The sequence below is a fragment of the Guillardia theta genome (assembly GCF_000315625.1).
Source record: "Guillardia theta CCMP2712 unplaced genomic scaffold GUITHscaffold_57, whole genome shotgun sequence".
Lineage (NCBI taxonomy): Eukaryota > Cryptophyceae > Pyrenomonadales > Geminigeraceae > Guillardia > Guillardia theta.
In genome coordinates, this window is record NW_005434617.1 from 410,645 (window position 1) to 436,267 (window position 25,623).

Sequence of the window (25,623 nt, forward strand, 5' to 3'; positions counted from 1 at the left end):
CTCACTGACGTCAGCAGCGTCTGCGTACCTTGGCCCTCCATAGCCCTGCCCACACGTCCTCGATCAGCAGCTCAAACCTGCTCGACCCCGCAGCGACTGAGCCGCCTCATGTCAGCTCCCGCACCCTCCTTGACGAGCTCAGCTCGCTCACTGTCGCGGTACGGGGGGAGGCTCCGGAGGGCCCGCCTTGCTTCAGCGCTCATGTCCGGCATCGCGTCCTGGCACCTGCCCTCGAGGATCTGCCACACGACCCCCGACCCTCCCGGTCAGATCTCCTCCCTCCCGCCCCCGAGCTCGCGCCAGGGTGCCGTACCAAGTGAGCCCCGACCAGCATGACAGCGTTGGCGCAAGCTTCTGCCTCGTGCGGACACGTGAGGACGACCGTCTGCTCCAGCAGCTGAGCTCTCGCGATCTCGCACTCCCCACCTCCCTGCGCCTCCTCCGCGCCCTCACCTTGTCCTCGCGGCTTCGCAGCCTTGCCGTGAGGGCCTCCGAGAACCGCATCACCGCGCTGTCCCCGCAGCATGTCAGCCCATGACGGGACGCGGCTGACCCTCCTGCCGCCTGACCTGATGCTGACCGGCCCGAAGTCTCGCCCGTAGGGGAAGTACTCGAGGAAGCGACTCATCTCCATCTCCTCCTGCCTCCTGCACGCGCGTCAGCTCCTCCGACGTCACGGGGCTTGTCTGCTCTCATAGCAAGAGCAAGCGAGCAGCAGCCGGCTGCCCTACCGGGGGTCGAGGCTGGTCTCGTCCGAGCAGCCGGCGGCGAGGGAGATCCTGTCGGCGAGGTCGATACTGCAGTGAGAGAGACCAGGGCCGGAGAGTCAGCTAGACACACGAGCATGGCGACAGGACTGACGCACATGGTGCCGGCGAGCCATGGGAGGTCTTTGGACGCCTCGTCGTGAGGGTGGGTAGTCGAGATACGCATACGGGAGCTTGAGCGAGGAGCGAAGACCGAGGAGCTGGAGGCGGCGGAGGGCTGAGAGGTAGAGGAGGCAGAGGGCAGCGAAGAGCTTGCGTGAGGGGAGGAGAGGGAAGGAGAGTTGGTCATGGCGATGCTTTTGACTGCGGGGGAACGTAGAGGGCGAGAGGGGAAAAAGAAATCGGGGAAGACGATGAAAGAGACCCAGGTCTCGTGGTACTGTGACTTGAGACTGAAAAGAAGCTTTTTCGACTCGTATCCCCGTATGTACTTGAGACTGCTTACATTCGACTGTCTCGATCGGACACCTTAAACCTTGTCGCAAGGCCTCCTCCGTCCCGCCATGCCCCCCCCCCTCCAGACCGTCCGCATCGTCTACCCTCGAGCCTCCTCCTCTTCTCCGCCCGGCCAGGATCGTCGCCCTCTCTTCCAGCGCATCACCCGTGAGCGGATCTGCGCTCTCATGCACCTCAGCCAGCCCGAGGCGGCGCGGCAGCTGGTGAGTCTCCAAGCTGGCGGGAGGCAGGGGAGATGGACGTGCGACTGCGAGGGAGGGAGCGAGGAGCTTGGGATGAGCGTGGGGAGGGAGCGAGAGGCTATCTGCCTACAGACTCCAGCAAGTGCCGTACGCTGACGTGGCTGTGTTTCCTCTCAGGGCCTCTCCGTCTCAGCCCTCAAGAAAGCTTGTAAGGCGCTCGGCGCTGGCCGCTGGCCGTACGCGAGGAGACGCAAGGCAGAGCCGATCGTGATCGAGGAGGCGTGGCTGGCATGGTACCTGTCGGCAGATGTGGATGAGGAGAGGTGTGAAGGCGAAGCGGGCTGGGGTCACGATAAGGGCGAGCAAGCGAGCGACGACGAGGAGCGAGAGGGAGGTCTGGAAGCGATGTGACAGCGTGAGGGTGAGGATAGGAAGAGAAGGGCGTGCAGGTAGATCAAACAATCAATGAAGAGACTTTACCAAGGCCGTCTGCGTCTTTTCTCCCACATGTATACCGTGACAGTGAGCGAGCTGACCCGTCCAGGAGGGCGCGGGATCTGACGTCAGGCGGCTCAGTCGCTGCGGGGTCAAGCAGGTCTGAGCTGCTGATCGAGGACGTGTGGGCAGGGCCGAGATGGGGACCACGGCAGGTAGCGAAGCCCAGCAAAGTCTCTGCATTCATGAGTCATTCTCTACAGCTTTCTTGAGAGGAAAGGGAAGGAAACACAGCCACGTCAGCGTACGGCACTTGCTGGAGTCTGTAGGCAGATAGCCTCTCGCTCCCTCCCCACGCTCATCCCGAGCTCCTCGCTCCCTCCCTCGCAGTCGCACGTCCATCTCCCCTGCCTCCCGCCAGCCTTGGAGACTCACCAGCTGCCGCGCCGCCTCGGGCTGGCTGAGGTGCATGAGAGCGCAGATCCGCTCACGGGTGATGCGCTGGACTCTGATGGCCAGATGCGGGAGCGGGAACGAGGGACCTGTTATGCAGCCTGTCATGGCGATGCCGTGGAATGAGGGGGGATGGGGGCATGAAGCTCGTTCGCTTCAGAATGGTGAGATATCTGGCTGGTGCTCTCTGAGGTCGGCTCAGCGTAAAAGCTCCAGGTTTTTATCAGACTGCACGGAAGGGTGGGGTCCTCAACCCCGGAGCCTCCGAGGCATCGGATGGGTACACGGACTACAGGATCTCACGCCTCTACGGGCCGGTAGGGAGCTGAAGCGCTCGATTATTGAAGCAGGCAGAGGGGAACAAACGAAATATAGATCGTTCGCCTGTCTAGTCGCAGGCGATGGGGAACAAGGCATAGAAATTGCTGTAAAAGTCGTTGTACATCAGATCCGACGAGACTGAGATACATTACTGAATGGCTCACGAGACCTCCGAGGTATTCACCAAACGTCGCGAGGTGAGACTCGTTGAAAAGGATCCAGGTCTCGTGCTCCATCTCCCTACCGCTACCTTGTATAAGGTCGATTCACATAGTCCTTCCTTGGTTCCCCGCACGCATGGCTGCTCAATCCGTCGCCTGTTCCTCTCCCTCCCTCTCCCTCCCTCTCAAGCCCAAGAAGCTGCTCCGCCTCTCCCCTGCTCAGCTCCAGTACCTGCAGGCTCACCCTCCCCCGCCCCCTCATCGTCCGCCCGCTGTGCAGGAGGGAGCGTGTCTGCAGAACATCCTGGAAGCGAGGAAGCGGTGGGAGGAGGGCGTGAGCTCGCGGCGATCAAGACCGATGGGACGGGAGGGATCAGCGCGGGACATCACGGAGGCAGCGAGGGAGCTGCTGGGGAAGAGGTCGAGCGGATGCGTCGAGCTTTCGTAGTCTCTGCTTGGTAAAGTCGTCTCAGACGGCACGAGCAAGTCAAGGTTGTTCCAGACGGCACGAGCAAGTCAAGGTTGTTCCAGACGGCACGAGCAAGTCAAGTCAAAGTCGTCTCAGACTACATGAACAAGCCAAGGTCGACCGCGAGGACGATGTCTCGTTTGAGTGCACGCGAGGTTGATAGTCGTTGCAAGGTCAAGGCGAGACCTGTATGATAGCAGATAGATTGAAGGTCTTTGATGTCAAAGGGCTCAAATAAACGATGTGATAGCACGTGATCGATCGGGCGAGGTGTGCCAAGGAAGAAGCGGGTGATCACACAGAGACCTTGCAGGAGCCGTCTGCGTCATGCCACGTCAGAAGAGGTCACGCTCCAGCAGCTCTGAGCTGCTCGTCATCCACATCTTCCGACAGGTACCATGCCAGCCACGCCTCCTCGATCACGATCGGCTCTGCCTTGCGTCTCCTCGCGTACGGCCAGCGCCGAGCGCCTTACAAGCTTTCTTGAGGGCTGAGACGGAGAGGCCCTGAAGGAAACACAGCCACGTCAGCGTACGGCACTTGCTGGAGTCTGTAGGCAGATAGCCTCTCGCTCCCTCCCCACGCTCATCCCAAGCTCCTCGCTCCCTGGCAGTCGCACGTCCATCTTCCCTGCCTCCTGCCAGCTTTGGAGACTCACCAGCTGCCGCGCCGCCTCGGGCTGGCTGAGGTGCATGAGAGCGCAGATCCTCTCACGGGTGATGCGCTGGAAGAGAGGGCAACGATCCTGGCCGGGCGGAGGAGAGGAGGAGGCTCGAGGGTAGACGATGCGGACGGTCTGGAGGGGGGGGGGCATGGCGGGACGGAGGAGGCCTTGCGACAAGCTTTAAGGTGTCCGCGTGCCCAGCATAGCTCGAGCTGTTGGATACACGACTGCAAGACTGCAGACCCACTAGGCAGTAACAAAAACATGACCCCGCCAGCACACCCCAGGCATCACAAAACTCCTACAATGCACTCTCTGGTCATCACATCCTCTAACCCACCAGCTACGTCCTCATACATGGCTCCATGTCCTCATCATCCGCCACGCCCTTCCCAGCTCTCTGTCTGGGCCCTCAGCGCAGCCTCGAGCTCCTCCAGTCCCTGCAAACCATGGTCATTATTCTCCTCCACCCTGTCCTCCCTGCCTCCCTGCCTCTCTGCCTCCCTGCCTTGCTTCTTCAGAAAACGTCCGCTGTCACCGGCAGATCCTCCTCCCAGCCCCTCCGTGCACTCACCTCCTGCTGCCGCCCTATCACCGACCCCGGACGTATCAGCCGCATCCATCCGATCGCCTCCCTCGCCCTCATGCCGTAGGTTCGCATCATGTACGCAGCTGCCGTGACCCCCCCTCGCTCGTCAGCTCCTCTCTCCTCCCGCCCCCCTCGCCCGCCTACCTGCCGCGGTCCCCGTCTTCCCCAGCCCGTGCTCGCAGTGCACCGCCCCCGCCCCGTCTGTCCCGTCCACGGCCTCTGCCAGCCGCCTCACCGCCACCGGCGACGGCGCCTCCCAGTCCTCGTCGGCGAGGTCGAGCACCTCGATCCCGCAAGCCTGTCCGCCCCTTCCCCGTCAGCCTCTGCCGAGCCCCTCCGGCTCTCCGTCGCCTCCTACCTCCAGCGCCTCCTTGCGGTAGGCCGGCTCTTTGCTCAGCCGGATGATGCGTCTGACTCGCATGTCTCCGAGCAGCTCCCCGACGTACCGCGGGTGGAACTGCGCCTCGTCACCTGCTCCCGCCCCGCGCTCTCGCTTCCTCCCGCCTACCACGCGCACGAAGCCCTCGTCCCACCAGTCTCGCCCCCCCATGGAGTCCGACGGCGCCTGCGCGTGCGGTCGGCTCAGCGGCGTGTCGGGTCCAGCAGAGCTGGAGCAAGCCCAGGGCACCTTGAGCGCGACCAGCTTGCCCGGCACAACCTGATGAAGCCCGCCGTTGTACGGGTTGTCGTAGTGCTCGTACTCCTGTGCGCCGAGTCGCGTCAGCCGTACGGGCCGACAGCCTGTCTTGGCCTACCTCGAGGTCGAGCTCGCATCCTCCCCTCCGATCCCAGCTTGATATCCACCCCAGCTCCTATCGCAGCAGCGCTCAGGCCAGCGGCTGACTGCCCCCCCCCCCCTCCTCCAACTGACGTCAGCAGCGTCTGCGTACCTTGGCCCTCCATAGCCCTGCCCACACGTCCTCGATCAGCAGCTCAAACCTGCTCGACCCCGCAGCGACTGAGCCGCCTCATGTCAGCTCCCGCACCCTCCTTGACGAGCTCAGCTCGCTCACTGTCGCGGTACGGGGGGAGGCTCCGGAGGGCCCGCCTTGCTTCAGCGCTCATGTCCGGCATCGCGTCCTGGCACCTGCCCTCGAGGATCTGCCACACGACCCCCGACCCTCCCGGTCAGATCTCCTCCCTCCCGCCCCCGAGCTCGCGCCAGGGTGCCGTACCAAGTGAGCCCCGACGAGCATGACAGCGTTGGCGCAAGCTTCTGCCTCGTGCGGACACGTGAGGACGACCGTCTGCTCCAGCAGCTGAGCTCTCGCGATCTCGCTCTCCCTACCTCCCTGCGCCTCCTCCGCGCCCTCACCTTGTCCTCGCGGCTTCGCAGCCTTGCCGTGAGGGCCTCCGAGAACCGCATCACAGCGCTGTCCCCACAGCATGTCAGCCCATGACGGGACGCGGCTGACCCTCCTGCCGCCTGACCTGATGCTGACCGGCCCGAAGTCTCGCCCGTAGGGGAAGTACTCGAGGAAGCGACTCATCTCCATCTCCTCCTGCCTCCTGCACGCGCGTCAGCTCCTCCGACGTCACGGGGCTTGTCTGCTCTCATAGCAAGAGCAAGCGAGCAGCAGCCGGCTGCCCTACCGGGGGTCGAGGCTGGTCTCGTCCGAGCAGCCGGCGGCGAGGGAGATCCTGTCGGCGAGGTCGATACTGCAGTGAGAGAGACCAGGGCCGGAGAGTCAGCTAGACACACGAGCATGGCGACAGGACTGACGCACATGGTGCCGGCGAGCCATGGGAAGTCTTGGGACGCCTCGTCGAGAGGGTGGGTAGTCGAGATACGCATACGGGAGCTTGAGCGAGGAGCGAAGACCGAGGAGCTGGAGGCGGCGGAGGGCTGAGAGGTAGAGGAGGCAGAGGGCAGCGAAGAGCTTGCGTGAGGGGAGGAGAGGGAAGGAGAGTTGGTCATGGCGATGCTTTTGACTGCGGGGGAACGTAGAGGGCGAGAGGGGCAAAAAGAAATCGGGGAAGACGATGAAAGAGACCCAGGTCTCGTGGTACCTCGACTTGAGACTGAAAAGAAGCTTTTTCGACTCATATCCCCGTATGTACTTGAGACTGCTTCGTTTCGACTGTCTCGATCGGACACCTTAAAGCTTGTCGCAAGCCCTCCTCCGTCCCGCCATGCCTCCCCCCCTCCAGACCGTCCGCATCGTCTACCCTCGAGCCTCCTCCTCTTCTCTGCCCGGCCAGGCTCGTCGCCCTCTCTTCCAGCGCATCACCCGTGAGCGGATCTGCGCTCTCATGCACCTCAGCCAGCCCGAGGCGGCGCGGCAGCTGGTGAGTCTCCAGGCTGGCGGGAGGCAGGGGAGATGGACGTGCGACTGCGAGGCCGTACGCTGACGTGGCTGTGTTTCCCTCAGGGCCTCTCCGTCTCAGCCCTCAAGAAAGCTTGTAAGGCGCTCGGCGCTGGCCGCTGGCCGTACGCGAGGAGACGCAAGGCAGAGCCGATCGTGATCGAGGAGGCGTGGCTGGCATGGTACCTGTCGGCAGATGTGGATGAGGAGAGGTGTGAAGGCGAAGCGGGCTGGGGTCACGATAAGGGCGAGCAAGCGAGCGACGAGGAGGAGAGAGAGGGAGGTCTGGAAGCGATGTGACAGCGTGAGGGTGAGGATAGGAAGAGAAGGGCGTGCAGGTAGATCAAACAATCAATGAAGAGACTTTACCAAGGCCGTCTGCGTCTTTTCTCCCACATGTATACCGTGACAGTGAGCGAGCTGACCCGTCAAGGAGGGCGCGGGAGCTGACGTCAGGCGGCTCAGTCGCTGCGGGGTCAAGCAGGTCTGAGCTGCTGATCGAGGACGTGTGGGCAGGGCCGAGTAAGACGGCAAAGCCCAGCAAATTCTCTGCATTCATGAGTCATTCTCTACAGCTTTCTTGAGAGGAAAGGGAAGGAAACACAGCCACGTCAGCGTACGGCACTTGCTGGAGTCTGTAGGCAGATAGCCTCTCGCTCCCTCCCCACGCTCATCCCAAGCTCCTCGCTCCCTCCCTCGCAGTCGCACGTCCATCTCCCCTGCCTCCCGCCAGCCTTGGAGACTCCCCAGCTGCCGCGCCGCCTCGGGCTGGCTGAGGTGCATGAGAGCGCAGATCCGCTCACGGGTGATGCGCTGGACTCTGATGGCCAGATGCGGGAGCGAGAACGAGGGACCTGTCATGCTGCCTGTCATCTGCCTGTCATGGCGATGCCGTGGAATGAGGGGGGATGGGGGCATGAAGCTCGTTCGCTTCAGAATTGTGAGATATCTGGCTGGTGCTCTCTGAGGTCGGCTCAGCGTAAAAGCTCCAGGTTTTTATCAGACTGCACGGAAGGGTGGGGTCCTCAACCCCGGAGCCTCCGAGGCATCGGATGGGTACACGGACTACAGGATCTCACGCCTCTACGGGCCGGTAGGGAGCTGAAGCGCTCGATTATTGAAGCAGGCAGAGGGGAACAAACGAGATAGAGATCGTTCGCCTTTCTAGTCGCAGGCGATGGGGAATAAGGCATAGAAATTGCTGTAAAAGTCGTTGTATATCAGATCCGACGAGACTGAGATACATTACAGTGAATGGCTCACGAGACCTCCGAGGCATTCACCAAACGTCGCGAGGTGAGACTCGTTGAAAAGGATCCAGGTCTCGTGCTCCATCTCCCTACCGCTACCTTTTAAGGTCGATTCACACAGTCCTTCCTTGGTTCCCCGCACGCATGGCTGCTCAATCCGTCGCCTGTTCCTCTCCCTCCCTCTCCCTCCCTCTCAAGCCCAAGAAGCTGCTCCGCCTCTCCCCTGCTCAGCTCCAGTACCTGCAGGCTCATCCTCCCCCGCCCCCTCATCGTCCGCCCGCTGTGCAGGAGGGAGCGTGTCTGCAGAACATCCTGGAAGCGAGGAAGCGGTGGGAGGAGGGCGTGAGCTCGCGGCGATCAAGACCGATGGGACGGGAGGGATCAGCGCGGGACATCACGGAGGCAGCGAGGGAGCTGCTGGGAAAGAGGTCGAGCGGATGCGTCGAGCTTTCGTAGTCTCTGCTTGCACAGATATGTACAACCACCTTCAAGACGCTCGAGTGACTCAGGCTTGTCGCACGTCTCGGAGAAGTCATGTTGGTAAAGTCGTCTCGGACGTCACGAGCAAGTCAAGGTTGTTCCAGACGTCACGAGCAAGTCAAGTCAAAGTCGTCTCAGACTACATGAACAAGCCAAGGTCGACCGCGAGGACGACGTCTCGTTTGAGTGCATGCGAGGTTGATAGTCGTTGCAAGGTCAAGGCGAGACCTGTATGATAGCAGATAGATTGAAGGTCTTTGATGTCAAAGGGCTCCAATAAACGATGTGATAACACGTGATGTCTCGGCTCACATTGCCAAGCTCCAGCAGCAAGTGACCAATCTCCGTCAAAGCGTCAGCGAATCGATCACTGATTATACTCTTCGACGCCATGTTATGTTAACGAACTTCTACTCTACAAATCTGAGGCTGTCGTATTTCAAGAGCACAATCTTCTTCAACTATTTGCCAATGGTTTTCATGACCCTGATCTCCGACTTGTCATGGTCCCCATTGCGCACATGCATCCTCCTACCGCTGCCACGATGTCACGTTTAGTACAGAAAGCTTTCGCCTTCGTCAAACCGTCTTCTTCGGTTCCTGCTCCGCAGCCTCTTGTGCCCTTCAACCCTCTCCGTCGACGCCAGGAGCTCAGCCCTCCCCAGCTCCCGCGCAGTCCTCCGGTTCTCCCCCGAATTATTTCTGCACGTACTGCAAACGTTCTTGTCACACGTTGAAGTAAAGAAAAAGCAAGCTGATCGCAATGCTTCTTCCTCAGTATCACAGCCCAAGCAGCGCAGGAAGACGCCGCGTCAGCTTTTTCGACATGGGATGATTCTGACTGACCTCATCGTTCTTCAGCGAAGTCTTACGACAGATGGAAGTGACATGAACTCATCGACTACTCCAACTCTTTTCAAATCCTACAACACCTACCAAGTGACCAAAATCTCATCATAGCATATCTCGACGGTCTGAACGAGACGTTCAAGAATGATGCGATGTCTCACAGGCTAAACGAAATCCTGACTCAAGATTCACTCTATGACGCACAGAAGCTAAAAATCAAGAAACTGCTCAGGAGCAACAGCTGGTTGGAATCCGGCGGCGGTGGCAAAGAACCCCTACTAGCATGATGGAGCCAATCGACTTCCAAGTGATGAAGAAACACCGTGTCCGGACGGCGAGCAGAAGCTGCATACACTGTCTAGGTCAACAGAATCCTCTGAGAACAATGTACAGCTCTCGCACATGAACAGCGACGCTCAAGGGATTCTATCTCGCTGCAATTTGGACGCTGGAACATCTACCTCAGACCCTTCATCCCACTGCTGAATGATTCAGCCATGATTCATGCAGTGGAAAAAGTAGTAGACAGTTTCATTCACTCATACCCATAACATGATGCAGACTCATACAGGCAAGGCATCAAACGACCTGCGCATCCTTTCGCGCCATCAATCTCGCGGCTCTATTCTTGTGGTCTGCATTTCATCCCAACAACGTGAGCGTAGACCTCATGTAGCTGCAGGTCCACCCGTACTTTGCAAGCGCGACCACCTGGTAGTGATGATGCCTGAAGTCCACGGGGTTTGAGGCCTTGAGGCACTTCGAGCATCCCCACGGGCGTTGCTTTGGACCTACACCAGAGATACCGGAACATGCTGAAGAAGACGTCGATGGCCTGCATCTTGACTACATCGGAAAGGCGATAATCCCTCTCGCAGTCGCTCATCACCACCTCCCTGGCATGACGTCATCCACGGATTCATTCAGCTCCCCCAAGGAGTAGCTCGCGAAGAAACCAAACCTGGGCCAGCGGACAGCAATTTCCAGCACAGCTCGGTCACCCCAGGGTTGTCACCAGGTTGTCCACGGCCTCATTCAAGTGGATCTGCAGGTTGGTGACGGCATGGTCGATGGGCTGCGTCGTCGGTGATGACCAGGGCCCTGCAGTTGGGCACGATGTCCTGCACCCTCGGCTTGTCGACGTCACGGAGAAGTCATGTTGGTGTGATACGCTACTGTCGTGTGGAGATCAGACTAAACAAGCAAGTCAAGTCAAGTTCGTCTCAGACTACATTAACGAGCCATAGTCGTCTCAGACGTCACGATCAAGTCAAGTTCGTCTCAGACGTCACGATCAAGTCAAGTTCGTCTCAGACGTCACGAGCAAGTCATGGTCATCCAAGGACCAGGAGCATAAGGCCGATGTCTCGTTTGAATACCTGCGATGTTGATAGCCGTTGAATGAAGGTCAAGGCGAGACCTGTATGAGTTAGTCATGTAGTCTTTTGATGGGATTTGAATGAAAGGAGCGAGACTGGGACACACTACTGGAGGTACGTGAGGTACGTGAGGTACTCGAGGAAGGAGACTCGTCTCTCTCCTCCTCCTCCTGCTCTCTGCGGGCGAACACCCTAGATTAGAGCAACTCCACGGGTCCCAAAGTTCAAAGTCAGTACGAGGACAATCAGGAGAGTCGAGGAGGCTTGACCCTGACACTGTCGCACTGGCCAAACGGCGAGAAGAGAAAAGACAGCGAGAACCAAACCCAATCCTGCCAACTGCTGTCCCCCAAACTTAACTGATACCTTCATATACTTAACAGCTACTAGCTAAAAGGACCTTCTCCAGGCCAGGATGGGAGGAGGGAGAAGTGAAAACAAGTAGACAGACGCTGATGGGAGAATGGACGAGGGATCAGAGCTGACAAGAGAAGGAAGACAAGACCACAGACCAGGAGTGACATGAAACATCTGTAGGTGTTGTACATGTTGACATTTGTGGAATGTCGAGAAGAGGGATTTGTACATTAGATCATTTGTTGCATGAAGAAGATTGGGGATAGAGAAAACAACTCGAAGGTCAGGATGCTTGTAGCAATCGAGAAGCAAAGTCCTAGCCTCAATCTGACTCTCCTTGTTTCGCTCAAATACTCCTCACATCAGACATGGCGCTTCGATCTGAAGAGGACCTGGCACCGTTGCTGTTCCCAGACGTTCTCTTCAACCCTCAAGCCACTGAAGGGCAAGGTGAGGAACAATCTTGCAGAGAGAATCGTCTGTGACGGCCACCACCAACCTCAGAGGAGCAGGCGAACGAACCAGAGGAATCACAAGATAGCGATGTCCCGCCTGCTCCAGACGTGTCAGACGCGAGCGGAGACAGCTCAAGCTTAGCATCGAATGTTGATCGCTCGACTGAGACGGCAACACATCAGCAGCTGTTGAGCCCAGCAGAATTTCAGCAAGACAACGAGGCAATGTCAAAGATATCTTGGAAGCCCTCGCTTAACGATGGTTTTCCTGACTTCGAGCACGGGCCCCGCAAGTTTGACCGCAGCTTGTGCTGTGACGTTCTCTCGGACGTGCCCGCGACCTTCTATGATCACTGGAGTGGTCTTAACTTCAGCAGAGAGGCAGCTCGCACACTGAGAAGATACGGACAGAACATGTAAGGAGGCGCGGTTATGTCAGCATGACAAGTGACGGAAGTGAAATGTAGGGGATATTTTTCGTATGAAATGTCAGAACCAAAGAAGTTTGTGAGGTGTAAGCTTCTGAGAGGAAGCGAGTATGTGACTAGTTCGATTAAGATTCTTTGACAAGCTTGAGTGGAACTGCGTTGGTTTGATGATACAGACGACAGAGGACGACGAGCTGGTCAGCCAAGATCCTTTTTTGATTTTCTTCTCATCGACTAGGCAAGGTCATCGCCGATGTTGTTGCAGGTGGCCCAGCATGTCAGTCAGGCCTAGCGGTGCGTGGGGCTGACAGGCAAGAGGAGGAGGTGACAGGAGCGACAGGCAGGAGACGTGCTGGTCTCTGTCGATCGGACCAGCGCAACATCGCTTGACAAAGTTTGCGCTGCCTTGAGTGGGCCGGCTGGCAACGAGGTGACTTGCTCTGCTTCTCAGCTCGCATTCACGCTCCTCGTTCCCAGGTGGAGCTCGTGGTGCGACGAGGAGGCGCGAGGCTCGGGCCCTTGGGTGACTCGCGACTTTCTGTCGCTCCTTCTCACCTGCCGGCAGCGGTCAAGAGAGTTCGATGCGACCGAGCCGTCGCCTCTCGTCGCGTGTCCTCGGTGAAGCCTCGCCACGTCGCCTCAGTCGTAACGTCGCAGCAGAGCTACGAGGACGTTCCCTTCTACATCTCCCAGCAGGACCAGGACAGCGCCGTGCATGAGGCCAGGGCGCGCGTGCAGATGATCCGTGAGGGACGTGGGGCCGTGCGGCTGCTGCTGACGAGCGACGGCAGGAGATCGAGTGTATGCGGCAGCACGACAGAAGATGCGAGGAAGGTATCAGTCGCCTGATGATGATCCATGCCCGGGTCCTTGCATGATCAGCTGATCCCTTGCCTGCAGGCGTTCGCCGACTACTCACACCCTCACCAACTTACCAGCTGCCTTGACTGACGAAGTTGGGACCTGCGTCTGACTCCACTAAGTTGAGCGCCTCATCAGCCATGTTAGTAAACCGGTGACCTCAAACCATCATTATTAACTAGTGAGCATTCCGTCGGTCCGATGGCCGCCGCATGGCGGCCGCCGCGGCCGCTGTCGCGGCCCGATCACCGTGCACTGGCCGGGCACTACCGTCGCCTCCGGTCACGGTAACCCCGGACCGTGGCACAGCGGCCTGGGCTAGCACGGCCGCGTCATGCCCTGCGGCCCCACGGTGACTCCGGGACCGTAGTGACAGAGTACGGCCCACGCCGGTAGGCGCTGGCCGGGCCGTCTGAGCCCCCGGGGCCGCCGCCCGCCGGGAGCGGCGCGGCTGCCCCGGCTGACTCGGGGGCCGCTCAGCGGGCTGAGGGCCGCCCTCAGTTCCGAAGTTCCGAGTGACTGATTGCCGAACCCGGAGTCGGTGGGGCTCACGATGGAGGCTGGAGTTGGCAGGCCGCTGACGGTCGGCCGGTCTCTGTCCGACCGTCACGGCGGTCCGATCTGATCTGCACTGCGGCAAGAACGCCAGTCGGCCCCACCGGGACGGCCCAGTTCGATCGGACAGCCGGGTGACCGGGCCGCGCGATCCGGCGCCGGTCAGAGTCGAGTCCGCCGGACTCCCCGCCTCAGTCAGGCCCTGATCCGGGCCTGGCGTCGGACTGCCAGGGTCACGGTCCGAATCACTGAAGCGGCAGACGGTCCGGGTGGCCGCAAGCCTGAACTTGGAAGGGTTGAATCAGTGCGGATCATGCCCGGCGATTGCAGCTGCTGTTGTAGGCGATGAGCGTTACAATTGCGACGGTTAAAAATCCTCCGGCGGAAGCGCGTGATGGCGCCACAGGGCGAGCGATTGAAGGGGAGGAGAAGAGGGAGAAGAATGACGAAGGAGAGCGACAGGGAGACAAGGACATGAAGATGCTAGATGAGTATGACCAACTATGTAGATGACAGGACAAGTGCAGACAGTGCAGGGACGTCAGTTGTGTTGTTAGCTTGTTCCCCTAATTCCTTGTTTACAATCACCTTGTCTTGAATATTGTTGGTATTTTATGCTCTTTGTCACAACCTTCAACAAACATTTAGAAGAATGTCTTGAATGCCTCCCAACGTTTTTCAAACTGCTGCCGTTGTTTGCTCCTCGCCCCTTCTCTCGCTGAGCTGGACCCTTGCGAAGCATGTACCCCTGCTCAGTTTTCCTTGGCCATGAACACTCGACGAGCAGCTAAATGTCATGACAGGGATCGTTCACGTTGTCGGACTGAAAGAAGAATCATCAAACACCCTCGGCATTCATGGTGTGACGATGTATCAGGATGCCATGCGTTCTCTGAACTCCCCCTGCAGCTCTTCTACTCTGTTTTCAAGCGATTGATAGGGAAGGAAATCGTTGTAGAGCTCAAGAACGACCTGGCGCTCAAGGGAACCCTACACTCAGTTGACCAGGTTGAGACTTGCAAGGGAGAGGGAGGAGGAGGAGGAGGAGGAGGAGGAGGAGGAGAAGGAGAAGGGAGTGTGTTTGTGACGGGGGGTGAAGAGGAGGAAGAGGAGTAGGATGACGTGGTTGTTGCAGTACCTCAACTTTAAGCTGCTGGACGTGCAAGTCATCGACGAGGAGCGCTTTCCTCACATGGTTCGCTCCTCGTCCTCTAGGGCTCGAAAGGTTCTCATCCCCGTGTCTCAGGCATCAGTCAAGAACTGCTTCATCCGAGGGTCTGTCGTGCGCTACGTTCAGATCCCCCCTGGTGAGCGAAGAGGGACTGGAGGGGAGGGGAGGGGGAGGGAGGTGAAAGGAGAGGAGTTCTGACCTAAGAGTGTTACAGGTGAACTCGATCCCGAGGTCTTGCAAGACTCAACAAGAACAGAAGTGGCCAAGGAGCATGCGAGCCGGTGAAGAGGAGGATGAGGATGAGGAGGGGAAGGAGAGAGGGTTAATGTGAGCTGTGTCTTTGATTAAACTTGAACCTCGATGTGTTTATTCGCATCGCATCTCAGGATTGATTTATTCATAATACATTTCAATATGAAAATGCATCTCAGGATTGATTTATTCATAATACATTTCAATATTAAATTCATCTTATGATCTTCTGTGTTACATGTCAACGCCTCTAAGGCTCCTGGTACATCTCATGCCGTATCTGATGTGCTCGCATCTGCCAGCTCGTCACATCACAACGACGTGGAAAGGGAAGCGCTCACAATGATCTCATTTCGCTTCTCCTGCATCAGCCTCAAGATGTCTTCCTGTCTCCTCCACATCCCTGCCACTTTTCTCAGTCCTCGTCTGCCAGCTCGCAGACAGCAAGTAAGGTCCTCACCTTGTATCCCAGCATGACTCTCGTCAATGTGTTCTGGCCACCAACGTCAACAACGAGGCCTCGACGCACAAGAGCCGCAAACCTCGACCGCCTTCTGAGTGTGACAAGTCGTTTCTGTGAGTTCCGTTCAGTCGCGCGTCCTCTCGGTGGGATGACGTGGCACCATTCTCAGCATGAACCTGCTGCGTCTCAGCCTCACCCTCCCCACGTTCATCGATCATCCTACCGCCCCCTCGTTTAGGTCGAGGTCACTGATCTCCAGGCGGTCAACAACAGTGTTGTTCTGTGCCAGTCACATTTAGTTTGCTTCCATCGGCCACGAGCGATCAGCATTACCCGCAGCACATGGTCCTCCACAGCGATGGTCTTCGCCACGTGCAACTGCACACTAAGTCGATATCCAGCGAGAGCCCAGCCAGACGCTCTACCTCATCGCCGTTGACAGCCATCGCCTCCTTCCTCTCCTGGTTCACTTCATCCGAAAGCGCATCATCCAGCTGATCGTTCCGTCACAAACTCACGGCCAGCCCACGGAAATTTCATAGTCGTACCGAGTCGTATTGCGGCGCCTGATCTCTAACAACATGCGCTCTCCTGTAGGTAGTATCAGATGGAGCATAGTTCCAGGCCCGAGTCATCACCCGTTTGCGACGTGCTTCACTTTACCATTCTGAGTCTCATCGAGAGCGTACTTGGGTTCCTGCACATGAGTATCTTAAGGATTCGACAAGGTGCTGGAGTGCCTTGCCACCTGGGAAAGAACATCCGCGCCGTTATGCACATGATTCTGATGGTTCTCTCCGTCTTCCATCCCTTCAGCCCCTGGGGGAACAACCATCGCGTCCACTTCTTCTGGAGCATCAGGAGTCGTGCAGTCTGAGAATATTTCGTTTCCAGCCTCACTGTATTGCCTCCCATCCACGTCATCCGTCCGCTGAGAGCTTCGTCCTCGCGCTGACGCTCTTCCTCGTCTTGTAGGTGGCCGCACCCCTCTCGCTTCATCAATCTTGGGCAGGAACTGATCACTCCCGCTGCCGGCTGTAGCCTGATCAGCGTTGTCGTCCTCGTTCGAGACCTCGGGGACCTGAGCCAAGTCTGTCATGTGGCTTCTTTCATCGTCGCCGAGCTGAGGGGCCTCGCCCACAAGGTTGTCTCCGCCGGTCAGTCCCATGTAGTTATTCTGACTGCGAACGTACATCCCGCGCCCCCGTCGCGACTTGGGTCTGGCGCCAGTGGCTTCATCAAACGACACGAAGGAACCAGCTGTGGTATCCGGCTCCTTGTACTCAACCCGTTCCATTGCAGGTTCGTACTTGCCTTTATCTTGGGATCCTCTGCTGTCCTCGTCGTCGCATACCATGGGGGCCTCTTCTGCCATCCTGTGAGCATCCTCCTCGTACTCACGAGACCTGATTCCCCTTCCCCTCCTGCTCTTGGGTCGCAAGCCCATCGCTTCTTCTTTGGCATACAGAGAGTTGCTCATCTGCAAGTCCTGACCCTCCACCTGCTGCTCCACCTCAAGATCCTTCGAGCGTGCACTGGGCTCTTGCGATTCCGCCCATGCTTCCTTGCGGGATTGGTTCAACTGCGATGCTTGTCGCGAGCCAAGTTCTGCCTTTTCTGGGCTCGACTGTGAATCAGCAGGTACGTTGACATTCAATTTCCCCTGCATCTAGATTAATAATCGGAAGCAGCACAAGTCTGGATGAGCTCATACCATGACCAGCCTTGCATCCTTAGCTGAAGGCTTGGGTCCATGCTGTTTGGCATGAGACTTGAGAGCTGCGATGAAGATTTCAGGAGGTCGATCAAGCAGTCATTTCATGACTCATTACATTGAACTCTTGACGAAAGCTCCAAAATTGGCGCGATGTCTCGGGCCATGCGATCCATTTCTCGCAACTTTTGAGTCCAGGTCGGGTTGGGGTTCTGGGCCACAGTGTCTCGAGCAGGTTTGCTCACAGTCTTGGCACTTTTACCGAGAGTCTGTTGCTGAGCTTTTCTCTGCACTCTAGATTCCTGAAAGGATTCCATGTTGGATTTCCCCATCTCGTAGCCTTTGCGTAGCACCTCAATGTCATTCTTCAGCTTGGACAAAGACACAGTAATTCCATCTTGGCTGCGACCTTTCTCAGAAAGCTTTTCTCCCGTTTTCTGAGCATAAAGCCTTCCACTCTTGTTCGGAGCGGTCTTGGGCCTTCCGCCAAAGGATCTCTTTTCTGAATTTTGATTTCGCTTTCTCTGATGGTCTTGCTCTGTAAAGCGTTCTCGAGTATTGCTCAGGTTTTCATCGACGACCGGTGTTTCTTTGATGCAATTGCAATATCTTGGATCGAATTTGCTGGCTAGATTCTCTGCTTCATGGTGCTTCACAGACATATCTGTGCAGGACAGTCATGGTGCAGAACAGGGAAAATCACCGTACACAAGTAGACTAAGGCAGCAGCAATGATAGCAAGAGGAATGTTTCATGTGTAATCCTACCTTGCTTCTTGGCTTGGTCACTGTGAATATCTTGCGAATATGATGCTCTTAGTTGCTCCCTGGAAGTCGTCGCTGCCAAGGACAGGGCGCCGATAGAAAATTCTTCACTGCAAATGGCGTCAGCGGAAAGAAGGGTTCACAAAAGAGAGATCAAGAAACCTGCCCCCCTTGGATTCGCTATTGCCCAGAAGAGGCTTGGAATGAGGTGGCAAACACATGATTCTGATTCGATCCGACGGAGTCAGGTGCGGTTCTGTAAAGCATTTCGTTTCCAAATCATGTTGACCGACATGGATATTGGCATAGCCACGGGAATAACCTCTTCCTCTATCCATATGCCTGTCATTGTCATTGTACTCCTTGACATTCTTATGAAGTTCAGCACGGACAGTTTGAAACATTGAGATCAGCTCCGCCTCCTCGTGATCAGCATCATTCGTTCCTCCAGGCTGACTTGCGTTCAGGTTCTCTGAAGCTTTCCACATTTCTCTTATGGCAGAACTCGAGTCGTCAAACTGCCTTTGCAAACTGGATTGATGGACAGCATATTGTTCATTCAACCATTTCTGAAGATGCTGCTGCTGCGATTCAGCTTGCTGAACCGACTCATGGTCGATTTGAGCCTTTTTGAGAGGGGAGCCCTTGGGATAATTGATGTGACACGATATGTTTGTTTGGAGAGGCGCATCATGGTACACGCCCATAGAAACAGATCCATTCGGACGCACCAACTTGTTCATCAGGTTTGCGAAGGTTTGTCTCAGTATATCTTCGTCGTCGCTCTCCACCAGGGAGCCCTGCAACATAGTCAAAATTGTTGACATCCCTGCAGCAGCGCTGACCGCATCATCATCCAGAATCACTCTGGTATCCATGCTTGCAGGTACTTGAAATCGAGGTTCCTCTGTGCATAAGTTTTGGTCAGGGCTGAGGGGAGGGCGGGGGGTTGCATCAGCATCCGCAGCAGTGCAAACCTTCATCGTCCTTGAGGATCTGAGCGCCATCTCTAAACATTCTATCGAATGGACTGAGGCCAGTGTCGTGAGCAAGGGATGGATCATGGCAGATAACACGACACCTCTTGATGAACAGTTCTCTCCGATCCGGTAGAGGCACTGAAATTGGCCTGAGAATCACGTCAGTCCACTTGCAAGACAAGTGGCAACGTTACTCTTTGTTGGAGCCTCGTAGAAGATTAGAGAATTTCAGAGGAATTGGTGTCACTTTGGAAGACATCTTTGATTTATATTCGGCCTCTCAACTGTAGTTGACAGCCTTCTCTTCACAGATCAACAATAATGCTCATCAGGTTCCCTTGCAATCTGAAGATTCATTATAAGCGGGGTGGGCAGAAATCCAAGGCACTCCTCACCAGCAGACGTCCTCAGATGTAAGTGAGGCTTGATCGAAGACTAGACCAGACGGACGAGACGGAATTGATGAAGTCTATCTTGCCCGGCTCAAGTTCCCTCGCCACAACCCCACTCACTATAAGCAGCTTCACCAGCGCAGGACGGTAAACGATCGTGAGGTCTTCTCTAGCGTGTAGAGATATCACACGGCTTACAATCAGATGGCTTTCAGGTTCAAACAATCTCCTCCTCTGCTCTGCTCTCCTCTCCTCCCTTCTCTCTCCTCTCCTCTCCTCTTCCTTTTTACTCCCTCTGCTACGCTATCCGCCCCTGCCATCCGCCACAAAGGCCCCGCCTTTTGTTCCACCCTACCCTCGTCACAAGTACCCTACCATACTCATTTTCGTTCACCTTATCGATATACCCGTGGTTTTGTCTGGTGATAACCTCTTCAGAACCCTGTTATGGGGACCACAATAAACCCCCTACCCATGGACTATTGTCCCCTACCCCACCATTGAAATCATCCAGCAGTACCCACCCAGAATTGGTACTTCTACAATCACCCCCAGTGCTGGAACTACCCCACGACCTTGCTATACCTACCCCCGATTTGACGACCCCTAGTTGACCCATCCACTTTTTCACCACCCCCTATCAAAAGGAGCACAAGAAAAGAGTACCCCAATATTTCCCACAATTTGACCCCACCTAGCCTAGGTAACCCTTGGACCTACTAGATTCAGCAATACCACCCTCCATGACCCTCTTCAGGAGACTCTCCCACCCACCCCTCGTACCTGCCACCGTTGGGGACGGCCAGAGGATTTACGAACCCTTAGTACAGTGCAAGGTTTTGAATATATATATTTGTACCACTCAATTTTTATAACATATCAATACAAATTTTGAAAAGGATCTAAAACTCTAAAACGAATCCCAGTACTACACGAACAAAAGTCCAATAATATGTTGGGGTGGGGTCCATTGGTGTAATTGACAAGGCAGGGTGATTCTAAGACAAATAAAGGAATGATAAGGGGGGTGGGTTTAAAAAAGAAGGGTGGGGTGATTTCAATCTGTACCATGTATTGAATTTTTACAATATTATTTTTGACAGGGACTACCCCTACCCTCATGTGAGATCAAATGAACAAAATCTTGGGGAAAAGTACCCCAGTTCCTACCACCCCCACCCTCAAAGAGTGATATGCCTCTGAATGTTTCAACGAGCATCGTTCCTGATTCAAACCTTTGATCTAACATTGAATTGATCAACAAAAAGTTTTTGAAATCTCATTGGAGTATTTCGGGATCAACGGTGCCAAACTTGAACGATGGCCCCCTTAAAAGTATTTTTGGGAGCTCTTGGATTCCAGTACAAAGTAAAATTGATTTTTGAAGAACTTTTTCGGGCCGACCGGTGACCGGCTCGGCAGGCCCGCCGGTCACAGTTGGCCCGAGCAATGGCAACTTGCTTGAACTTTCATAGTACTCCGAGTCTTTACTCAAAGTTAAGTTAAAGATCAGCACGAGGACAATCAGGAGAGTCGAGGAGGCTTGACCCTGACACTGTCGCACTGAGTCAAGCCTCCTCTCCTTTAACTTAACTCAGTAACTTCAGCCTGAGTGGCAAGTCATGACCGTGTGGCATGGCGGATCGGATGAATGCCATCCGATGATCCGATGATCCGATGATCGGCAGCCGCACTCAGTGTCGCCGGGCCGCCCGGCGACCGGACCGTTCTGAGTGACAACTTGAGCCTCGGAGGTCGTACGGCATGGCAGCGGCGCTGACCAGGTTGAAGAGACGAGTCACGCTTGCTGGTAAATCTACAGGAAAAGAAGCAAACGAGCTGAGAACTTACTGACCGTCGTGGCCTCATCGACCTGACTCTGAGCTACGGCTAGACTCTGACAGTCGGGGTCCGCCGATTACGGGAGATTGCTGTTGTTGCTGCTCCAAGCCCTCACTCCCACGCAAGCCTCCCCTTGTCCTCTCGCCGGTGTGCAGCAAGCCTTGCAACCCCCTGTCCTGCTGCTTCTGTACCCCTTCTTGCTGCTGCTGCTGCTGCTGCTGCTGCTGCTTCTGTACCGCTTGTTGTTGTTCCTGCTGCTGTACTCCTTGCTGTTCCTGCTGCTGCTGCTGTACCGCTTGTTGCTGTTGTTGTTGTTCCTGCTGCTGTACCCCTTGTTGCTGCTGCTGCGGCATCTGCTGCTGCTGCGGCATCTGCTGCTGCTGCGGCATCTGCTGCTGCTGCGGCATCTGCTGCTGCTGCTGCTGCTGCTGCTGCTGCTGCGGCATCTGCTGCTGCTGCTGCTGCGGCATCTGCTGCTGCTGCTGCGGCATCTGCTGCTGCTGCTGTACAGATTGTTGCAGTTGCTGCTGCTGCTGCTGCTGTACCCCTGGTTGTTGTTCCTGCTGCTGTTGCTGTACAGCTTGTTGCTGCTGCTGCTGCTGCTGCTGCTGCTGCTGCTGCTGCTGCTGCTGCTGCTGCTGCTGCTGCTGCTGCATCTGCTGCTGCTGCTGCTGCTGCTGCTGCTGCATCTGCTGCTGCTGCTGCTGCATCTGCTGCTGCTGCTGCTGCAGCTGAATCTGCTGCATCTGCGTCTGCTGCTGCTGCTGCACCCCTTGTTGTTCCTGCTGCTGCTGCTGCTGCTGCTGCTGCTGCTGCTGCTGCTGCTGCTGCTGCTGCTGCTGCTGCTGCTGCTGCTGCTGCTGCTGCTCTTGTTGTTCCTGCTGCTGCTGCTGCTGCTGCTGCTGCTGCTGCTGCTGCTGCTGTACAGCTTGTTGCAGTTGTTGTTGCGGCTGCTGCTGCTGTGAGCTCAGCAATATCTGCTGCTTCTCCCCGCCATCACTCAAGCTTCCCCCTACCCCTGAATGTAGCGGAGCCGAGACTGCCACACCCTGCTGCTGCTGCTGCTGCTGTACAGCTTGTTGCAGTTGCTGCTGCTGCTGCTGCTGCTGCTGTACAGCTTGTTGCAGTTGCTGCTGCTGCTGCTGCTGCTGCTGCTGTACAGCTTGTTGCAGTTGCTGCTGCTGCTGCTGCTGCTGCTGCTGTACAGCTTGTTGCTGCTGCTGCTGCTGCTGTACAGCTTGTTGTTGCTGCTGCTGCTGCTGTACAGCTTGTTGCTGCTGCTGCTGCTGCTGCTGCTGCTGCTGCTGCTGCTGCTGCTGCTGCTGCTGCTGTACAGCTTGTTGCAGTTGCTGCTGCTGAAGCTGCATCTGCTGCTGCTGTACAGCCTGCTGCTCTTGGTGTGGATGATGCATCTGCATCTGCTGCTGCTCCCCACCATCGCGCAAGCCATCCCCTGCACCAGACTGCCTCGAGGCTAGAACTCCCATACTGCTGCCCTCGCGCAGCCCTCCTGCAGCACCTGAGCTTGAGGCGGCTCCACCCTCCTGCTCCACGTGCTTCCCGATCGTTCTGTCAAGTTCGCCTGCCATTGGCCCGGAGCTCCTGACAGCCACGCTTCCTCCAGCACCAGCAGATTTCTCCTCCTGCTGAACCCCCCCCGTCTCTGCACTGCCTCTCCCCTCCTGGCTGCTCGCAGACCGTCCGCTCTCCGCGCTACTCACCTCTGCAACGTGCTGCGGCCTGTGCCTGATGCTTGGGACCTGTGCCGCGTCCTCACTCGTTCCCGCCGACTCAGTTGGATTTTCAGTTCCTGCTGGGAGTTTCACACCAACGGGTTTCAGCCCCTGCAAGGAAGAAGCGCGGCTGCTCCGCTTCCTCACAAGCGGGGAGACAAGAAGGTACCTGAGGTCAGCTTGTGATGCAGGTGACTCAGCAGCCCGTTGGTGAGGGAGGCATACGTCTTGGCGTTGGACACGTTGACTGAAGGAGCCTGTCAGTGCTGTACGCGCTAGGAAGGACGGGGGAAGAACCTCGCGCTAGATCTCCTCGCAGCAGGTCGAAGACGGAGAGCAGCTCCTCGTGGTCCACCAGGTTGTCAACGTTCTTGTCGGCCATGGCAAAGATGATTTGCAGGGCCTCCGCGTCCTGACGACCAGCACCGAAGTGCAGCTGCAGAGAAGAGGGGAACATCAGGGCCGAGCACGAGTAGGAGCACGGCATGTTACTTGAAAACTTCCTTGGCTGATCCCTGCGCTCCCGTCGTTCATCTCCCCGAAGAATCGCTTGCACAGCAACCTGAAGGAGCAGGAGCAGTCAGAACTTCACTTCCCTCCGTGCTCATCATGACGTACGTCTGCTCCTCTGCCGTTAGCGTGTTGACGTGCGCGAAGGACTGGCCCTGGAACGACGTGAGGACGACAGGTAGGAGGAGGAGAAGGACGAGAAGGAGGAGGAAGAGGACAAGAAGCAGCAGCATGGTGGTGGTAGTGGTGGAGGAGCAGAAGGCTGACCTCGCATGACGACGCTACTTTGCCTTGTGTCGGGCTCACTATGTTCATGTAACCATGCGACTCTGTCCTCCGGGTGTTGCTGGAACAAGAACGGCAGAAGAACTTTGAGGACTTTGCATGCACTGAGAGACTGGTGGCCTTGGGGTAAGAGCAGATGCCGTCCTCATAGCGAAAGTATTCACAAGTGCTGCTCTCCTGACATAGCCTGCGCCACGCCCATGAGTGAAGGTGGTAGAAGAGGAAAAGGGAAGGGGAAGCAGAGGGCGGCGAAATTGTGGAGAACGAGGGGTGGTTGTAGTAGATGCACGATACAGGAGGAGGAGGAGGAGGTGGTGGTGGTGGTGGTGGTGGTGGTGGTGATGATGATGATGATGATGATGATGATGATGATGATGACGACGATGATGATGATGATGATGATGATGATGATGATGATGATGATAACGGTTTCAAGTCACCTGCAGCACTGTAACATGGTCTCGGCTGTTCCTCGGATAATCCCAACATTCTCCGACATGATACGAGAATACTTCTGGTCCATGTACCTCGCAAACGCCCCGACGATGAATCGGTCGCAAGTCCACGTGCACCCGCACTGAGAGTCGAGAGGGTCGTGCGTGCTGCGATGGTCTGACCTCTCATCGACAGGCGCGACGCTCGCGTTCCAGACGTGAGACGAGTCGTGGACAGCGATGCTGTCCGCTGGGTCCCCGGGGGGGAGGATGATCACGTCCGACGAGGAGTTGGGGGAGGTTTCTGCAGCCAAGGACGCGTTCTCATGCGCGCCTGACCGCAGGCCGGACGGGAAGGACTGAGGGAGGACACAGCTGACCGTCATGTAGAAGTTGGACGTGCACCTCTTGGCGATAAACTCTGAGATCAGTGAGCCTCCTCTGCTGATCTCTGGGTTGAGGTGGAACTTGTGCTGGTAGTCCACGTTGTACCTTATGGGCATCTCCCCGTCTGAGGTGCTCTCGATGTGGTGAGTCACCAGCACCGTTCTCAGCTTGCGGAAGTTCTCAGCTGGGTACACGCTGGAGATCCAGTCGTCCATCCACCAGTCCATGAGCACGGGGGGGTAGTGGACCCCGAAGATGTGCAGGTGCGTGACGTGCACGAAGTCATGTGTCAGGATCCTCTCGTTCCCTTCCCGGCACGTGGGTCCCACCACCCCCACGTTGGGAGGCTTAAAGGAGAGCAGAGTACGGATGTAGGACGAGGTCCACGCGGTTCTGAACTCAGTGTCGTCGTTGATGCGGTAGATGTAGTCTGCCCCGTCCAGAGCCGCCGAGGAGGAGAGAAAGTTGAAGACGGGGCCTGGCTTCTTCAGCAAGTTCTCAAACCCCAGCACGGCTAGTTGCATCTCGACTCCGCGCTGGAGGTTGGGGTTGCGGATTTGGGTTTCGAAGTGAACCTTGATCTGCTGGAGGACCTGCTGGTTGTCGAAGAACAAGTCCCCCACGTCATACCCCATGTACACCGCATAGTCATACCCCAGCTCGGCCGTCTGGCTGATCGACGGGAGGCAGAACCTGATCAGAGGGACCTCTTCGATGCCCTTCCAGCGGAAACCATGGGAAGTGACAGGGATGAGAACGGCGACACGGGGGAACTTGACTCCTGTCCTCTCCCTCCACATCGCCCTCTTCTTCCTCCTCGCTGCCTCCCAGATCCCTTCCGTTGTGATAGAGAAGGGCAGGTTTATCCGTCTCGACCTCGAGAACCAGCTCCCCGTCTCCTTGCTCGCCTGCAGCTGCACAGCGCTGGCGTCGCACCCCACGCTCGTGAAGCAGTCGCAGTTGAGGCTGGTCCACTCCTCCTGCAGCGATTTGGGCAGCCACCCCCACGACCGACCGGGGAGGACGCTATACTTCTTCTCCATGTCCTTGCACTTGGTCCCTGCCCCCTGGTTACTCAGTACGCTTCTTTTCTCGTCCAGGAGCTCATCGCAACGAAGGTCCCTCCACAGTCTCTTCTCCTCCTGCGGCTGGGAGGAATGTCCCCGCATCCGCTGCTTCCTCCACAGGCTGTCAAGGTTGCGGCATCGCTGCTTGTCGCGACTAAATTCGTCCTTGTCCTGCACCACCCGAGTCCTCGAGCTCCAGGAGTCGAGGCCTT

At 56.9% G+C, this 25,623-nt stretch overlaps 8 protein-coding genes across 8 annotated transcripts in view; 4 read left to right on the forward strand and 4 right to left on the reverse strand.

Annotated features, from left to right (window-relative positions):
- GUITHDRAFT_112216 (hypothetical protein) overlaps positions 1 to 933 on the reverse strand; it is a gene marked incomplete at both ends in the record, with an annotated part of 2,076 nt that extends 1,143 nt beyond the window's left edge. Inside the window, 7 exons of the mRNA XM_005828721.1 lie at positions 29 to 96; positions 152 to 239; positions 314 to 397; positions 454 to 511; positions 570 to 647; positions 732 to 797; positions 866 to 933. Coding sequence (XP_005828778.1) covers positions 29 to 96; positions 152 to 239; positions 314 to 397; positions 454 to 511; positions 570 to 647; positions 732 to 797; positions 866 to 933 — 510 coding nt within the window. The remainder of the gene's footprint in view (positions 1 to 28; positions 97 to 151; positions 240 to 313; positions 398 to 453; positions 512 to 569; positions 648 to 731; positions 798 to 865) is intronic.
- A 1,978-nt stretch (positions 934 to 2,911) lies between these two features.
- GUITHDRAFT_112217 (hypothetical protein) lies at positions 2,912 to 3,438 on the forward strand (the record flags this gene model as incomplete). The annotated part of the gene is made up of 2 exons (XM_005828722.1): positions 2,912 to 3,195; positions 3,249 to 3,438. The coding sequence occupies 2 exons, from the start codon at positions 2,912 to 2,914 to the stop codon at positions 3,436 to 3,438; spliced, it is 474 nt and encodes a 157-aa protein (XP_005828779.1).
- Positions 3,439 to 3,538: 100 nt separating this feature from the next.
- Positions 3,539 to 6,292, reverse strand: GUITHDRAFT_112218 (hypothetical protein; the record flags this gene model as incomplete). The annotated part of the gene is made up of 14 exons (XM_005828723.1): positions 3,539 to 3,564; positions 3,720 to 3,750; positions 3,903 to 3,968; positions 4,266 to 4,348; positions 4,642 to 4,795; positions 4,856 to 5,200; positions 5,253 to 5,309; positions 5,388 to 5,455; positions 5,511 to 5,598; positions 5,673 to 5,744; positions 5,813 to 5,870; positions 5,929 to 6,006; positions 6,091 to 6,156; positions 6,225 to 6,292. The coding sequence occupies 14 exons, from the start codon at positions 6,290 to 6,292 to the stop codon at positions 3,539 to 3,541; spliced, it is 1,260 nt and encodes a 419-aa protein (XP_005828780.1).
- A 1,905-nt stretch (positions 6,293 to 8,197) lies between these two features.
- Positions 8,198 to 8,509, forward strand: GUITHDRAFT_112219 (hypothetical protein; the record flags this gene model as incomplete). Its single annotated transcript, XM_005828724.1, has 1 exon — positions 8,198 to 8,509. One exon carries the CDS (start codon positions 8,198 to 8,200, stop codon positions 8,507 to 8,509), a length of 312 nt encoding a protein of 103 aa, XP_005828781.1.
- Positions 8,510 to 11,482: 2,973 nt separating this feature from the next.
- GUITHDRAFT_153753 (hypothetical protein) lies at positions 11,483 to 13,024 on the forward strand. Its single transcript, XM_005828725.1, has 11 exons — positions 11,483 to 11,568; positions 11,623 to 11,989; positions 12,041 to 12,085; positions 12,132 to 12,198; positions 12,245 to 12,295; positions 12,342 to 12,431; positions 12,479 to 12,524; positions 12,567 to 12,619; positions 12,662 to 12,746; positions 12,793 to 12,835; positions 12,902 to 13,024. Exons 1-11 carry the CDS (start codon positions 11,487 to 11,489, stop codon positions 12,972 to 12,974), a joined length of 1,002 nt encoding a protein of 333 aa, XP_005828782.1. The 5' UTR covers positions 11,483 to 11,486; the 3' UTR covers positions 12,975 to 13,024.
- A 1,250-nt stretch (positions 13,025 to 14,274) lies between these two features.
- On the forward strand, positions 14,275 to 14,873 carry GUITHDRAFT_141784 (hypothetical protein; the record flags this gene model as incomplete). Its single annotated transcript, XM_005828726.1, has 5 exons — positions 14,275 to 14,277; positions 14,327 to 14,425; positions 14,553 to 14,642; positions 14,664 to 14,724; positions 14,803 to 14,873. 5 exons carry the CDS (start codon positions 14,275 to 14,277, stop codon positions 14,871 to 14,873), a joined length of 324 nt encoding a protein of 107 aa, XP_005828783.1.
- Positions 14,874 to 15,090: 217 nt separating this feature from the next.
- Positions 15,091 to 18,659, reverse strand: GUITHDRAFT_141785 (hypothetical protein; the record flags this gene model as incomplete). The annotated part of the gene is made up of 15 exons (XM_005828727.1): positions 15,091 to 15,135; positions 15,182 to 15,243; positions 15,301 to 15,333; positions 15,383 to 15,479; positions 15,527 to 15,583; positions 15,637 to 15,681; positions 15,729 to 15,797; positions 15,852 to 15,894; positions 15,942 to 16,000; positions 16,052 to 16,930; positions 17,018 to 17,082; positions 17,136 to 17,681; positions 17,785 to 17,891; positions 17,944 to 18,581; positions 18,627 to 18,659. The coding sequence occupies 15 exons, from the start codon at positions 18,657 to 18,659 to the stop codon at positions 15,091 to 15,093; spliced, it is 2,778 nt and encodes a 925-aa protein (XP_005828784.1).
- A 5,825-nt stretch (positions 18,660 to 24,484) lies between these two features.
- On the reverse strand, positions 24,485 to 25,144 carry GUITHDRAFT_74535 (hypothetical protein; the record flags this gene model as incomplete). Its single annotated transcript, XM_005828728.1, has 1 exon — positions 24,485 to 25,144. A coding segment is annotated over one exon (660 nt), but the record flags the coding sequence as incomplete, so codon positions are not given.
- Between the last annotated feature and the right edge of the window lie 479 nt (positions 25,145 to 25,623).